General features: G+C 50.7%; 1 protein-coding gene across 4 annotated transcripts in view; it reads left to right on the top strand.

Annotated features, from left to right (window-relative positions):
• The window catches only part of LOC144170514 (uncharacterized), a 59,082-nt gene that overhangs the window by 12,851 nt on the left and 29,609 nt on the right, over positions 1-16,622 (top strand). For all 4 annotated transcript variants that reach the window (XM_077700359.1, XM_077700360.1, XM_077700362.1 and 1 more), the window contains exons 8-12: positions 191-325; positions 1,398-1,532; positions 11,079-11,207; positions 12,977-13,088; positions 14,071-14,240. In XM_077700359.1, coding sequence (XP_077556485.1) covers positions 191-325; positions 1,398-1,532; positions 11,079-11,207; positions 12,977-13,088; positions 14,071-14,240 — 681 coding nt within the window. The remainder of the gene's footprint in view (positions 1-190; positions 326-1,397; positions 1,533-11,078; positions 11,208-12,976; positions 13,089-14,070; positions 14,241-16,622) is intronic.

Here is a 16,622-nt window from a genome sequence, read left to right on the forward strand (position 1 = left end):
TGCGTGTTCTTTATGCGCCCAAATGGTTTTGCTTCTCGCGGGAAAAAGCATTGTCACAGCTTGCAGCAGTGGCGATGAAACTTACAGAAAGCGACATATCACCAGTGCCAGCGCAGGGCGCTAAACACTGTAGCTTTCTAACTGCGATTCTTTGAGTATCGCAGTGTAATGCGAGCACTGGCCTGTGCAGAGTGCCTGGCCGGAAAGTTCGGCGACAACTGCTCCTTGACGTGCCACTGCTGGAATGGCCACCAGAACTGCATGCCCGACGGACGTTGCCATGACGGCTGCGCCGCTGGATGGACGGGAGAGCATTGCCAGGAAGGTACGCAGTGCTCTTTCGCCCGCCTACAAGGGCGGAATCGCTCGCTCGGCGAGTCCACTGAAGATCAGGCGCTCGCCTTTGAAGTCCCAAGAGCGATTCCCGTGATGCCTGTATAATGATTATGTCTCCTCAGTGAAGGGAGCTAGAGAGCCTTCATAGAGAATAATGTACGGGAAGAGCACGGAAACAGCGAGGCCCGACATCACACTGTATGTAAACTGATGTGGACGTTAAACACGAAGTCATGTTGGGTTCTTGTACAGACGAAAGGAATATATGTTACTGCGCATAGCTGCGCGAATGTTTGGGATTATGAATGAGCGCACATATGATAATACACACGTATCCGCAGGTATACACGTTGCGCATCGTACTTGCGCACATACGAGAGAACGCTGTATTCAGCCTCCGTGCAAAGCACATGTGTACATATGTGCATTCTTTGGTTTTAAGCATTAACGAGAGCTTGCACAGAACAACAGGATTGAAAAAAGTAATTGCTGACATCAACCACGGGAGGGTAGAGTCATTGAGGCACACTGAAGGCACCCAATGCAAAACAATTGAACTATCGAGCAGGGCAGAAGTGGGCCGGTCGGTACATGGCCTCGGTGCAGACATACGTACTGACGCGCATACATATGTATGCTTGATGACCAGTTGCATTCTACGTGCGTATTAGACATGACCGCACGTGCATTCGTGTTCCATTTTGCATCAACTTGTGTGCAGGCGTTTCTGTGTTGAATAACTATTCCACATACTAATCTTCAGTGTCCTTACCAACTCATTCGAAGAAAGGCTAACCCTACACTTTTTTGTAATTTGTATCCACCTGTTGTCAATACTTGTTGTGACGTTCGAAAGCCGTTGTTTAAATGACACTGGTGATCAGCCCCAATTTCTTTACCTAAATCTCGACAGTTTCAATCAACCAGAAACGATTTTTCTTTGGTTCGCTATTACATCCTTATCCCAGACGGTCGACGTTGAGTCCCAAGAAAAAAGTGCCGTTTCCATCGTTCCTGACCAAACTGATCGAACGCTCCCTTCTTATTTCCCCGCCCTGCAGGCTGCTCGAGTGACACGTTTGGTCCGGACTGCGCCTACGAGTGCCACTGCTCGGAGGCGAGCGGTCGCTGTGATCCCGTGTCCGGAATATGCAGCGCCTGTGAGCCGGGCTACCAGGGACTCAGCTGTCAAGACAGTGAGTATACACCCCACCGCCCATTGGTATACGATTGATTGATTGATTGATTGATTGATTGATTGATTGATTGATTGATTGATTGATTGATTGATTGATTGATTGATTGATTGATTGATTGATTGATTGATTGATTGATTGATTGATTGATTGATTGATTGATTGATTGATTGATTGATTGATTGATTGATTGCGCCCCCTGGCTAAAAGTACGCCGGGTTATGCGTTCGTGAGTCCATTTAAGCGCACAACGCGGCACTAAATTTCCATGGTCAAGCCGCTAGTACCCGCACTCTGCATCCAATCCTGACCATGATATGCGATCACAGAATAACATTTAAGTGCAGAGCACTTTATGAGCTCGCCTTCACGTCACAGCTCGCTAACGGTCGATGCGACTGCCGGAATCAGGCGGCGCAGCGAGATAACGGACCCAAGTAGAGCCTGATGTACCGTCGCCAGGGGGTCACGCTGAGGCTACGAAAACCACGCGGTTCATAACCGTTAAAACCACGTGAACTGCTGGCGCTTGTCAAACACCTCCACGTTGTTTAGCGCTAAGAAAATTGCAGGTACATTTCAGGCAAAATCTGTGTATATAACGGGCAGCCCTCGCGTTCATTTAGTTAGGAATGCTCGTTGGGTTGGTTTTTACGATAGTAAGCGAAAAAACGCCACGCAAGAAAAAAATGGCCCGTTCGAAATGCCGTAGAAAGGTTCTAGCCGCGCAAGAAAAAGATGGTGCGTTCGAAATGACGCAGAAAGGCGCCAGCCACGTAAGACAAAATTTACGCGTTCGAAATGACGTAAAACAGCTCCAGCACAGGAAATTAAAGTAAGCAGAAAAGGAACAGAACTCCCGCTGGCGCAGTTTCAGGCAGGGGGCGCGCGAGCACTGCGAAGGCGGGAAATTGGAAAGGCATTGGGTGGCCGCAGTGAGCGGATAACGGCGCTGCAGCCCATTATGGCGAATCACTGCTCTGCACTTCTGACAGCTTTCCAATTGAGTGGAACGGCTTCAATTTTTAACTCACGTGAGAGAGAGAGAAGGCTCTTTATTTGAAAAGAAGGCCGAGATGTTTGCCGGAATTGCGACACCGACATGCTACTCGGCGGGGGAAGGGGGAGGGGGAAAGAAAAGGCCCCATAGATTACAGGGCAGAAGAAAGAGGAAGAAAGAGAAGAAATAAAAGAAGACACAAAAATAACAAGAAAATGACACTCAGTTTGGGAGTAGGAAGATTACAAAGTCTGTCTTCTAAACTCTAAATCACTGCAGTGACGCCAATCTCGTCCAGATAGTCGAACAACGCCTCCAGTACTTGGCGTTGAGCTGGTGGAGATGGCCATGGACCAAGAAGTACTTTCAAGGTCATTCGTCCTGGGCTGAGGCGCTCTAGTTTCTGCGCAAGACTGCATCTTGCGTGTATGTATGCAGAGCATTCCAGCAGCAAATGCTTCACGGTTTCCGGTGACCCGCAGTTGTCGCAGTAAGGGTTTGTGGTGACACCAAGTCCAAAAAGGTATGCCTTCGTAAGCGCTGCGTTGAGACGAAGTCGGTGATATAATGTCTCTAATCGGCGCGGAAGTACCTCTGGCAGCCTCATCCTGAGCTCAGGGTCTATGTAGCGTAGGAAGGCATGATGGTGATCTGGAAGGGACCAGAGGCGGTTCCGTTCCATTAAAACGTGCTCCTTCGCCATAGTTGTGGCATCACGCTTAGTGAAAAAAATCTTCCTCACATTGCGCATTTCCAGGCCCCTGCGAGCAGCTTCGTCCGCCTTCTCATTTCCTAAAACACCACAGTGACCGGGAAGCCACTGAAACGTTATACGGTTTCAAGTGTCGTTGGCAAGGTGGTGCAGGTATGTGATGTTGCGAGAGGCATGTTCATGTAGGGTGAAACAGTCGCTGCGTCGCAGGTTTTGGAGAGCCGCCTTCGAGTCTGTGAAAACAGTCCATTGCTTTGGCTGCTGACGTAAAATGTAGCGTATAGCTTCCTTGATGGCGTGAAGCTCGGCGGTCATCGATGATGTCGCACGCTCGAGGCGATAGGAGAACGTCTGGGCAGTAGAGGAAATAAATATTCCGGAGGAACTGCGCTCAGGTGTGCAGGAGCCATCTGTAAAGATGTGGTTTGCGTCAGAGTACAGCCAGCTGATATGCTGAAGTGTTAATTGTAAGAGTACGCTTTGAGGCATGCTCTTTTTGGAGTCGATTCCGGGGATGCTGCATCTGATATGTAGGGGCGAGAGGGTCCAGGGTGGAAAATTAGACGGCGTTGCTTTTGGTGCCTGGGAGGGAACAAAAAGATTTAATGTCCTGAGTGTTTGCCCGAAACTCGAATTACCATCTTCAACCATGCGTGTTAGTATACGGCTCTTGGCGTGCAGCCGATGTCGCAAATGTATTCGCACAGTCTCCTGGAGTCGAATCACTTCCAGAGGCAGACAGCCAGATTCAGCTATCGTACCTAGGCACGACGACCCTTTCGGGAGGCCGAGGCAGATGCGGAGGCAGTTGTTTCTGGCCGCATCTAGCTGCTTTCTGCTTGTGGGTGGGAGCTTCTGGAGGACAGGGAGGCTGTAACGCAATAGACCGTCGACATAGGCTTTGCAAAGCAGTACCATAGAGCGACAGTCACTGCCCCAGCGACTGCCGGCGAGATACCCCAGGATTTTTGAGATGGCGGTGATTTTTGTACGGAGTTTCTTCACTTCAGGACCCCAGGAAAGATTCCGGTCGATTAAAATTCCGAGGAATCTGTGGGTTCGCACATATTGCAGGGTGCGGCCACCGAGAACCAGTGGATATCGTTTCATGTGCTTGCGAGTGAAAGCAATGGCGACACTTTTCTCGGTAGATAAATGCAGTCGTCTCGGTGAAAGGTACGCAGATATTTTTGCGGGAGGTTTCTGTAGCATTTGCTGCGTGGTACGACGCGATCGCGACGCACTCCAGATGCAGATATCGTCCGCATAAAGTATGACGTGGACACCAGGTGGGAGTACTCGCTTTAGGTGGATAAGAGTAAGGTTAAATAGCAGAGGGCTCAAGACGGCTCCTTGAGGTACTCCTTTTTCTATAGTGTAGTAGCAAGTTGGGCCGTCCGGCGTGGACGTGAAAAGTTGTCGCCCTTGCAGGTAACTTGAAATCCAAACGTAAAGTCTTCCACCAAAGCCAAGAGCAGCAAGGGATGTCAGAATGGCATCATGAAAAACTGAATCAAATGCCGATTTAATGTCTAAAAACACGGCAATAGGAACATATCCATTATATTTTTCTTCTTCCAGAGATGAAACTAGAGCAATCACATTGTCAATGGCTGCTCTATTTTCGCGAAAGCCGTTCATCTGAGGCGGATAGAGGTTTTTGCTCTCGAGGTACCAGGCCATTCTTCTGAAAATCATTTTCTCCATAATTTTGCCGACACAGCTTAGCAAAGCTATTGGTCGGAAAGAGTCATAAGTCGTTGGTGATTTACCGGGTTTTAGGATGGCTACTAGCTCAGCTAGTTTCCATTGGGGAGGTACTGTGCCACAGAGCCAGATTGAATTATAGTATTCTAGGAGACGCAATCGAGAGTGATGGGACAGGTGAGAAATGGCCTCGTAAGTTATTTCGTCTTGACCCGGTGAAGAACGTTTGTTCGTACGAGAAATTGCGGCGTTCAGTTCGTATATGGAAAAAGGAAGGTCGATGGCGGGGCAAGCCGCAGGCGGGACTTCAGAGGGGGCACTTGTGGGGCGCGTTGGTGGTACTGATCTTGTAGACAGTAACCTACAATACTCTTCAGCCGCCTCTTTCAGTGAAATGTCGTCGTGCAATGATAGCGCGCGGAATGGGTGCAGCTGCTGAATATCGCTGCGCATTCCCTTAACGACGCGCCAAATTCGCGATAGAGGCTTGTGAACGTCCAGTTTTGAACAGAAGTCCCGCCATCGCTGTCTGCTCAGCTTTTCCAAGCGACGCCTTACCTGCCTCTGCATTCTGCGAGCCTCTCGAACGTCTTCTTATTTCTTTGTGCGTCGTGCCTTACGTTCCGCACGCCTGCGAAGGGCTCGTAACCTTTCATACTCTTGGTCTGGCTTCAGGTTGAGACGCTCAACCGTGGATCGGGAGCACTCCTGAAGGCAGTTGGTCATGGTTGGAATCAGGTCGTCGTCTCCTGTTGCCGCCGTAATTCTGATATTTACACGGGCTGTGTAGGCTTCCCAGTCCGTGAGTTTGGTCCTTTTTCCACCTCGACGCACAGCCGCATTGTGAGATGATAAATAAATAAATAAATATGAGAACGGGATAGTGATCGCTCCCTCGCGTTTCTAAATCAGTTGTCCAAGCAAATTTTCGTACGAAATGGCTTGATACAAACGATATATCAATGCAGCTGCTGATAGCTGCGTTTTTCAGGAACGTAACACTGCCGTCATTCAGTGGCTCTATACAATATTTCATCATCAGCTCGGCGAGTCTTGCTCCACGGGAATTTGATTGTGTGCTCCCCCAAATTTCGTTGTGTGCATTGAAATCGCCGCAGATTAGGTGTGGTGGAGGAGTGCTGGTGATAATACTTTCAAGCCTGGAAGCATCGAAGGCAGTCCCTGGCTCTAGGTAGGCAGCAATTAATGTGAATGGTTGAGTGCCAATTACAGTCCTCGCACAGACGTACTCTTCGGTTGGATGAGGTGAGACGGCCACTGCTGCAGCAGGTACATCATTGCGAAAACCTATGAACAGCCGGCTAACACCACTTAAACGTTGCGAATGAAGAATATAATAATTCTTTAAACGAAATGGATCTCCAACGCGAGATTCAGATATCACGACAAACTGAAATTGGTACAAACGTAATAGTTCCCCAAAGTCGGCAAGTTTCGAACGCAAGCCACGGGCGTTCCACTGAAAAATTGTACAGTTCTTGAGATGGGTGTTTATAGACACTTTCGGAAATGGGGACGGCGGCTGAGTCGTCATTGTTGGGATATTCCATTTCGCTGCTGCGTCGTGAAGCTAGACGCTATTAGAGGCTCGAGAGCCAGAACAGCCTCGACTTCAGGGAAGTGCCGAGAGGAAGAGTTAGCCCGTAGGAGTGCCTTGATGGCTGCGAAGAGCATAGGAATAAGCAAGTTCACAATGTCGGTCTGGCCGGTTGGGCTTGTTGATTCCTCATGGTCTCTTCGAGAGCGCCGCATAGAGGGAGAGGATTGGTCCTGAGAACTAGCACCAGAAGGGACTTTTGAATTTTTGGTCGGTGACTGTTCTTGGACTATACCCGCATAGGACGTTTTTGGAGATGCACTTTGAATTGGTAGGTCATGCGTCGAGTGCATATCGCTGGTAAAGACTACATCAGGGTTCGGCGGAGGTTCACGTCGACTTGGACCTTTGCCCTGAATTTGTTCTACATTGCGAGCAAGAGTTGCGGCCTTTTTCTTTGGGCAAGCTCCATACGACGCAGGATGCGGCCCGCCACAGTTAGCGCACCGAGGTTGGGCCCGTGACATTCAGTCTTTATACGAGTGAGACCCGGAACAGATCTTACAGCGTACTGGCCCTCTGCAATTTTTGGCGATATGGCCATGCCTCTGACATTTGAAACACTGGGTGGCTGTACCCATGTATTCTGTTACGGGGAAGCTGCAGAAGCCAAGGAACACTCGTGCAGGTAGTGGCGTGCCAGACCGGAACTCTAGAATGACGGATCGCCGGCGAGTTTCAACAATGACGTTGTCCTCGGTACGTGAGTAGGAAACTTGCCTGCGAGCAGATAGAACTCCTTGGTCACGTAGGTAGCTCCCAAGCTCCTCATCCGAGTATTCTAGAGGGACGCCTTGAATTCTCCCGTAGGTCGCCAAGTATGACTGCGGAACTCGAGCTTCAACCGCCGTGCCAGCGAGGGTTGATACCTGGAGAAGACGATTAACCGCAGTCAAAGATGACACGGTGACAATCAGGCTGCCATCCTTGTTCAGGCGATGAGTCAAAACTTTTTTCTTGTGCCGATGTTACGACCTCCGCTGCGACGACGTTAGGGTTGGCTCTCCAGAGACTGCACCCTGTTTTTGCGGGTTTAAACACGATGGGGATTCCCGTGGTTCGCTTTTTCTTGTACGAGACAGGTGTGAATGTTTGGTCCATTTCTTCCATGTTGTCATCAGGAGCGGCAGCAGCGTCCGGAGCATTGACGATAGCACGCTTTTTGGAGGCTGGTGGACAGTCGGGGTCTGCAGGGCCCGGTGTGCCGCATGACGCAGCTGAAGCAGACTCATTCGGTCCCGGAGGAGCGGACATGCTCTGGCCAATAGAGTCCATTACGGCCGCATAAGCCCCGTTTACATTGACCCGACGGGGGCGCGTTGAGTCGAAATAAACAGGTTTTTTGGACTCGACACCCCCATGTATAAGCGGACGGGGTGGGTCAGAGAGCCGTCGCGGCGAGTCCAGTCAACTCGGAGACAGGGGGTGGGTTAGCTCGCTCGTCGGGCTGAGTCGGCGGGCCGCGGGGAGCAGAATACCGTATTTGCGCGGTTCTAACGCGCCCCCAATCGTAACGCGCGGGTAACTTCGCGCAGGAAAATTAAAAAAAAATGACACTGACGGTACTGCGCAGATGGAAAAGACATGACACCACGTACCTGGAAGAGGGAGATTTTATTTGGCATGCAGCTCTGGAAGCCAAAAATGAATTGTGCTTCACAAGGTTGCTTATCCAGCTGCTGCTGGAAATAAAGTTATAGCGGGGAACACTGAAGTTGCTTGCGATTTCAAGTGCCTTGATCTTCATAATTCTAAGCGTTAGGGGCTAAGCAGAAGCACAAAAACATGTGCAACAGCTGACCAGGGTATGCGGCATGCCATTGAGGAATCAGTGCGCCGAAATTCACTCACGTGGTGTTGACGGATTGTTTTTATTGGATTGAGTTGGATTTTGCGGGTACTTCGTGTCCGTTGCGCATGGCAATGCTGCTGGTCGCTTTAAAGCCTATTTCGGTTTTGAGCCCGATTGTAACGCGCACACAAATATTAAGGCTACCTTTTAGCAAAAGAGGGTGCGCGTTAGAATCGTGAAAATACGGTAGCCCCTTTTCCGTGAACCCCGCCGCTCCTCTCACCTCGATTCTTTGGAAGGGGTTCATATAAACTCGGACGCGTCGAGGTAAGCTGAACCCGCCACTCAACTCACCCCGCCCCCGTCGCGTCCATGTACACGGGGCTATAGAGCGCAGGCGGTGGCGGCACCCTGCCGAGCAGCAAGGTCCGCTCGCCGGCCTCGGCAAGCCGTTTGATGCGGTGTTTCCGCCGCCTTGGCGTCTCCGGGTGATTAACAGGAGGCAGCGCGGAGGCGGGAAGGGGTTGAAGGCTTGGAACAGCACAAAAAGTGAAGAAATTGCGAGGCAGCTAGGATAACCGGCAGCCCGAACCGACTTCTTCCTTTAACTCACGTGATGCTTGTGTACGCGGATTCTAGCTCGACAGTTTCTCGTTGCACCAGGCATTTCAGGTCATTGCGCCGTTTACAACGAATTTCTTCGGAACGGAGAATGGGCAGTGAACTTTTAGTGTGAGAGCATTAAATGGCCAGTCGAGAGAAAAACCATTGCGTCAGCGTTGGCATTGGCGTCGGGGTCTGAACCCGAGAAATGGCTCCCACATGACTGCGAAGGGTTTGATATCATGACCTTCGCTTTAATGAAAACGTATATAAAGAAGCGAGCACCTACAGGCAACGCCTGGGCTTCCGCAGAGCCAGGGTGCAGGTATGGCTGTGAGGGTGCTATTCGGCAGCAGTTACACGGCTTTGCCCGGCGGCGCTAAACTGGAAGGAGCGCCTTCCGGGGGTCTTCAGTTTCGCATCCACAACTCGTAAGAAGTGCTTACGTCTCCTCGGAGGAGGAGGAGGAGGAGGAGGAGGAGGAGGAGGAGGAATAAACGTTTATTGATTCCTATAAATGGGAAACCAATATGCAGAAAACCAAAGTAATGATCAATGACCTAGGGACAGCACAGCGGTTTGAGATAGGTGGAGCAGTGGAAGTGGTAAGCGAATATATCTACTTAGGCCAAGTTGTGACCCCGAATCCCAACTATGGGGCAGAGATAATTAGAAAGATAAGAATGGGGGGGAGTGCATACGGCAGACATTCTCAGATAATGACAGGCAGCCTACCATTGTCCCTGAAGAAGAAAATGTATGACAGCTGCATCTTACCGGTACTCACCTACGGGGCAGAAACTTGGAGGCTCACTAAGAGGGTTCAACTTAAATTGAGAACGACTCAGCGGGCAATTGAGCGGAAAATGATAGGTGTAAGATTAGGAGACAAGAAGAGAGCGGAGTGGTTCAGGGAACAAACGCGTGTTAAGGACATATTAGTAGAAATTAAAAAGAAGAAATGGACGTGGGCAGGGCATGTAATGCGAAGGCAAGATAACCGTTGGTCATTAAGGGTAACAGAGTGGATCCCTAGAGAAGGCAAGCGTTGCAGGGGGCGGCAGAAAGTTAGATGGGCAGATGAGATCAATAAGTTTGCGGGGATAAATTGGTCGCAGTTAGCACAGGACCGGGGTAATTGGAGATTAATGGGAGAGGCGTTTGCCCTGCAGTGGGCGTAGATAGGCTGGTGGTGGTGGTGGTGTGATGATGATGATGATGATGATTATGATGATGATGATGACGACGACGACGACGATGATGATAAATGAAAAATTCAGCGCTGGATGATCTTCATTGTAGTAGCGTTGACCATCCAGGGTGGGTGGCGCCCCTAGTCCAGGATGCCATGGCCCTCACCTGCTTGCCTGGCCGGGATCACCAGTCCACGCTGGTCATCCAGGACCTCGCTGGACAGCAGAGCCTCTCACTGCTCCGTCGATGGCGCCAGGACCTCCGAGAGTTCCTTCACACCCTTGCACTCCCATTCCATATGGTAGACAGTGTTGGGGGTGCCGCAGAATTGGTAGTCGAACTGTACAGACTGGGATTAATCATGCGAAACTGTGAAGTGCGCGGAACAGAGTTAGTTTGGAGTCTTCTTAACTGCGTTGCTTCTTCTTGGTGAGTTGTGGATGAGGAGGTGGATATTTCCGTCTGCCCAATCTGTAATGTTCCAATATGTCCCTGTTGCGTCGTGGGATAGGCGGGAACATCGGCGGTGGAGTGGCTTGAGCCTCTGTGATGGGGGTGAGGGTAGCGGTGGTTGTCCGGTGGGAATTATTTTTTTTTTAATTTTAGTCTTTGTGGCAAATAGTCGTATTGTTGCGTCCTAGTAGACGCAAATGTAGAAGCGTCGATGTGTAGATAAAATGGCGATTCACCTATTTATTAGGTGTGATGCTTAACTATAGTAAAGACCAGGCAGCAAGGGCGTTCGGACGGCGAGTCCCAGCGAGCATGGCTGACCCACTTTAGCACGGGCGCAGGATTCTCGTACATGCCCACGAAGGGGGATTGTCCTGGTACCTATCGCTGTAGCATTGCTAGATTTCTACCTAAGAAAACGCAGTGCGACTTGCCTACATATCTCTCTTCATCTCGGCCTGGTCCAGAGTGCAAGGCGGGAACGTACGGCGAGAACTGCTCCGAGAGCTGCTCGTGCCTTCACGGGGAGACGTGCGACCACATCAATGGCAGCTGCCAGTGCATGGGCCGCCACAGAGGACGCTACTGCGACGAGTGTGAGTACACCCCTCGATCCTAGCCCTGTTCAACGGGTGGGGTTGTTCAAGAGGCCCTGTTCAACTCTGCTGAACAGTTTTGCCATGTGAAGCCAGCTGCCGTTAAGGCATGCTGAACGGTTAAAAGCACTCTCTTATGGTTCGTCCCGCTTGTTTTTGAAACCGAGAGCGGTTTTGTAGCATGAGCTACACTGGCCGAGGTTGAGCAGTTTCGCGTGGCTCCTGGAGAGCCGTGCTGCGCATGCGCGATGAGCAGTGACGCCACACGGCGCACAGAACATTGCTCGCTGCCCGGCGTCTCTCGCACACCCCACGCGCCTAGCGTCTTCGCCGGCCTCCGTTCCGCACGTGGCGGGCCGTTCCACTTGATGATCATGCGAGGGGTGACCGGGTGTGCAACCGATCTCTCTTGCGTCGCGGCAACACCGGCGTGCGCCTGTGGAGCCAGCTTAGCCATAGAATTTCTTTCTCTATGGCTTAGCTCTGGGGCTATTGGTGGCGCTGCGCCGGAGCCGCTTGATAGATATACGTGTCACATAATGCGTATACCGTGTGTGTGTCATTGAAGCAGCAGTAAGCATGATAATCAAGCTAATTCTAGACAACCGGGAAAGTTAAGAATAACCAGCTCAACCTTAGCTCACGCTACATATATCCTAGCATAGCCGAGCTAAGCCACTGCTAATTCTTTTTGAGACCAAATACTGCTCTTAAAAATAACCACTATATCTCTTCAAGATATCCATAAAAACAACCTCAAACTACGTTGTAGTGCGGGAACCACCAGATCGCAATGTTTGGGGTGACGTCAGGATTTTTTAAAGGTAAGGTTCAGCGAGAAAAGCGACAGCACCTAGCCTCACGAGAGGGCTACACTGCTAGCTTGGTATCACACGGGCAATGTACAACGTGGTTGAGGCGCTACACTGCAGGCCAGTTTCAAAATCGCGGCCGCAAACGGCAGGGACGCTCGGCAGAGTTTCCTCTCACGTGGACATAGGCATTCGCAACATACAGATTTAGTCACGATTCACGCTGCTAATAGGCGATGAGAGCCTAAGGTTTGATCGTCTACGTAACATTCTCCTCCACGTTTAGAGACGAGCTCTGTTAAGTACGACGCGTAAGAAGCTATCGCAAAGCCGATTAAAGCGGAAACAACTGCAACCCTATCCGCAGATTGGGGGGGGGGGGGGGGGGGGGGCGTGTAAAAACATTTATTGCACTCATTTTTTGGTCGAAGAGCAGGCCCGATGAGTGATTTCCTCAGTCCAGACTCCAATGGCGGGCGCTATCCGGCGGGTCCGCTCGATCAGCCGTCGCTGGTCTTGCGGGGCAGTGCTACGAACAGAGCAGCCTCCCAAGAGGAGAGGGTGGGGATGTGTATAAGGGTGAGCCGGTCTGGTGGATAGTACATGTGGTCGAAAAGTTGGTGTACAAACTTCTTTGCGGAAATGGGGTAAATTAGGCGAGTTGGTAAGAACTATACCTCAAAATAACATGAAACACGGAAAGACGGAAAGGACACCAACAAGCATCCTTTTCTTCTTCCCGTATTTCGTCTGATTTTTCGCTGGCGTTAGAATGCGACATTTCTAGGTCTGACATTTCTTGGACTGACGCCATCTGCGGATAGCGTTTCAAGACTCCCACTAACACAGTTCGGGGTCAATTGCGCATATGACCGGTTGGGGTAGCTGCGCCAAATATCAGATGTGCATCTGTGCTGCCAAGTTCATAACAAGCTTCTTTGTTCTACGCGTGTGCAGTGGTTCCCGAGGTGCAGCACGCGGAAGAGCTCGAGCTGGACCAGGGCCACCAGGGCTCGCTCATGTGTCTCATCGAGGCCAACCCCGCACCCCACGTCGAGCTCAGCAACCAGTCAGTCTATGCGCACCCGCTCTGCGCTGCTGGGAATTAACCGATTCGTAGCAACATAAACCATACACCCGGCTGCAAAATCTTCGCCTCACTCACTGCTGCATACAGTGGTCGCTCCTGTGATGTTTTCAAGTGGCCGCGAGTGTAGGGTTCTCAGCGTTCAAATTATGCGTCGCCCCTTGACAATACGGGTTCGGCGTTTCGCGCGTGTGTCCGCCTGTGTCGGCAACGTTTTCTACGTCTGTCGGTCTTTACTCCATTTGCTCCACAAAAGGCCGACAGCATCGCACCACAAGGCTGAAGGAAATGTCGACACAAAGCTATTATACGGCGAAGCGTTCATAACAGCCTTTATTTCTTCATGTTCGAAGTTTCCCATCGTTTCATTTTTGCCACAGCACCGCCAAATTACCAGAGGCTTGTGAGTGCCTCTATTAGAGCCCCCGTTAGCGACATTTTGTATGCCGAATAATCAATATACCGAACCATGCTGCCGTCTCCTTCTATTGACCATCCGGGTCTGGCATAAAACTATCTGTGTAACATAATACATAGCGCGTAAAATTCAAGATTAATAGAAGTAAACACTAGGGACGAGCGCTGTCCAGCGAGTGGACGTCCAACGCCCGTCCTGCGTGTAGTCTAGATGCAAACTTGAAAGGGTAATTTGATCCGGACGCTATTTGACAGAGTATACCTTTAGCTAATGGAATTTGTCATCGTTTCATGCACCCGTCACCCGGTGCCGTTTAAAATGTCAGTGTTGACTTATACGCGCCATTTTATTATCTTCGCAGCTCCAGTAACCAAATCGCTCACATCAATGCAGCGACAATTAAGCTCTCCCTTACCTGAGTCTGAGCCCTACGTCGTTTCTCTGTCGAACACAGGATGTTTGTTTTCTCTCTCAAGAGCAGCGATGTTTCGCTTTCTCGGACGGTCGTGACGAGCAGCCGCGCCTCATGCATGGCCGCGCACGCAGGGAGAACAGCCGCAGCGTGGGCAAAGTGAAGGTGGAAGAGCTGGGCGCTGGCATGTACAAGGCCACGGCGCCGTCCGGCAAGGGCCTCGAGACTGGAAGCCACAAGTTTCACTGCACGGCCACCAACGAGCACGGATCGGACGTCGGAACGCTGCACGTCACTGTGCTCGGTGAGTGCTTCATGCACACAGCAGAGCATGCCTTGAGGCGCCCCTTTTTGAAAATCCGAGTGCACCCCGAAAGTGTAAATTAAAACAACAACCGTGGTTGATTCCTCTGTCATAGGAATTGGTAAAACACGAAAGTGAAATGCGCGTCGAAATCTGCAGCGAAAGGAGCATGATTTGCGGGTCTGCGGCTGTCTTATGGGTGTGCTTGGCGAGCGACTTCTTGCTGGCGGGTCGCTTCGGCGAAGGTGCGACCACTTCGGTCCTGCTTCGTGGCGCGTACGGCAGACGGTTGCGTTGCGACGAGCTCAGCTTGTGGAACGGGAGAGACAGAGTTCGTAGCTTGGACCGTGAACGCGCGAACGCATTCCGCTTTCCGCTGGCGTTTCTCTTCGCAACAAATCGTCACGTTCGCGGCATTCGCCCGGCGGCGCCGACGCCTTCTTACGGCGCCATCGCGCTGAGCAACGACGCAGCTTACGCTGCCCGATCGAGGCGCTAACTTTCGGCGCTCGTTAGCGTCATCACGCGCTACAGTGGAGTCTCGGTATAACGAACTTCAGGGGGCCGCGGCAAATCGCTCGTTGTTCTGAAAGGTCGTTGTAGGGAAAATCGCGAAATTTAAGACAAAAAATTAGAGTGTAGACCACTTATAACATGACCGCTTATATATAGTGCGGATATAACGCAGGTTTTCCGGGCCATCGGTAGGCCTCCCACAGAGATCAATGCATAAGCTTACCACTTATAAAGCGGTGGGCCTTTGGCGGGTCCGCTGATCTAGCGGTGCAGCGGGGCATCGTTTTAGGGTCGCAAAAACATCCCCCTCGCGAGGGGGATGTTTTTTCTCAGTGCAATAAAGGAGATTAGACGCCTACATTTCTTTCTTCTGGGGAAGGCGAGGAGGACGCGGGGGAGAGGGCGCACCTCTGGCCGACGGTTGAATGAGTAAAGGATATAAGGCACGTTCGTAACCTCCCGTTCTGTGTCGGCTTTGTGGCTCAGTTGGTAGAGTACCATGCACCTTGCGATCCGCCCGCAGAGTCGTAGGATCGAAACCTGGCGTCGGCGAGTATTATTTTTTTATATAGTGTAGGGGGAGCGATGCGGACGCGGACTACGGACGCCAACGCGGGTGACATCGTGAGTTACTGAAATGCTCTGCATTTAAAAAAAGATGGATGCATCCATCGGAAGCAGCCTGCGCTCCCTTCCTTCCTCCAATAAAGGAAAGGCGCTCTTCCGTTAGTGTGTTCCGTTTGCAGATAACCACCAGTGCCCTTGCTCTCAACGCGCCTCTGAAGACCCTAGGGCGCGGTAAGTTGTTGCGATTATACAACCTTGTGCAGATGAGCAACAACCCTTTTCCGGTTTCGAACATGGGGAGATAGCGAGCCGGGCGACGCCGGAGGTTGCCACAACCTGCACATTCCGCTGATAAGCAACCGCCTTCGGCATCGCGAACGACAGTCACGGATGTAAAAAAAAAAAAAAAAAAAAAAAAAAAGCCGGCTTGCGTGTCTATCACGTTGTCTCGCTGCTATAAGCCTGGCTTCCGCCCTGTCTGCGGCATCTGGACACGAAAGGCGGAAAAAAAGAAGTAAAAAAAGAAATTCCTTTCTGCGTTTCGTTGTCCTCCTCCCACTTTGCACCAGGTTTTCCGAGCCCCCATAACCTCTGGGCATGCCTCCGCGTTCCATGGCACCCGTAAAAGCTGAAGCGCAACCGCCTAAAAAGGCCGCGCAACCTTCATTTTATCTGCTCTTAACTTTAACTTTGTTTCTTTCTTTTTTTTACTTTTTTTCCTAAAACCTCTCGTATCGGCTTGCGCTTTCTGTAGAGCAAGGTGCAAGGCCTCCTCTTACTGCGCTTTGCCGTGTCGCCTGCTAGACTGGCTCCGGTTGCTGCGATTGTTTCACTGAAATCTAAGAATCTCCGGACTTCAAAACATCAGTTCGCAGTACTGAGGTGTTATTAATATGGCACGGAGTTAAAAAAAACGGTCGTTATTTTTAAAAGTTCGCTGTTCCGAAGTACGTAGTAGTGACATATTTTACATTAAAAGTATAAGCAGTGAGCGTGGAATTCCTTAAACGTTCGTTAATTTCAAAAGTTCGTTATCATGGTGTTCGTTGTGCCGAGATTTGACGGTAGACTTCGCTTCACCTCTGGTAGGCAGCAGCACCATCCGCGTCAATTAAACTTTTTCTGCCGTTTCTCCTGTGTTCGTTGTTCTGACGTCATTTCAGTGACGAATATGACGTCAGTAAAATCTCGGTGTATCCCGGCATAAAACACTTTCGTGTTAAAATAATAAAATAATAAAATGATTGTTTAAAAATTCCTCACACTGTTTACTAATGCGTAAGCACTCTGACACCACTG

This window comes from Haemaphysalis longicornis, unplaced genomic scaffold (genome assembly GCF_048455015.1).
Source record: "Haemaphysalis longicornis isolate Haplotype H1 unplaced genomic scaffold, Haemaphysalis longicornis Haplotype H1 scaffold_2, whole genome shotgun sequence".
Taxonomy (NCBI): Eukaryota; Metazoa; Arthropoda; class Arachnida; order Ixodida; family Ixodidae; genus Haemaphysalis; species Haemaphysalis longicornis.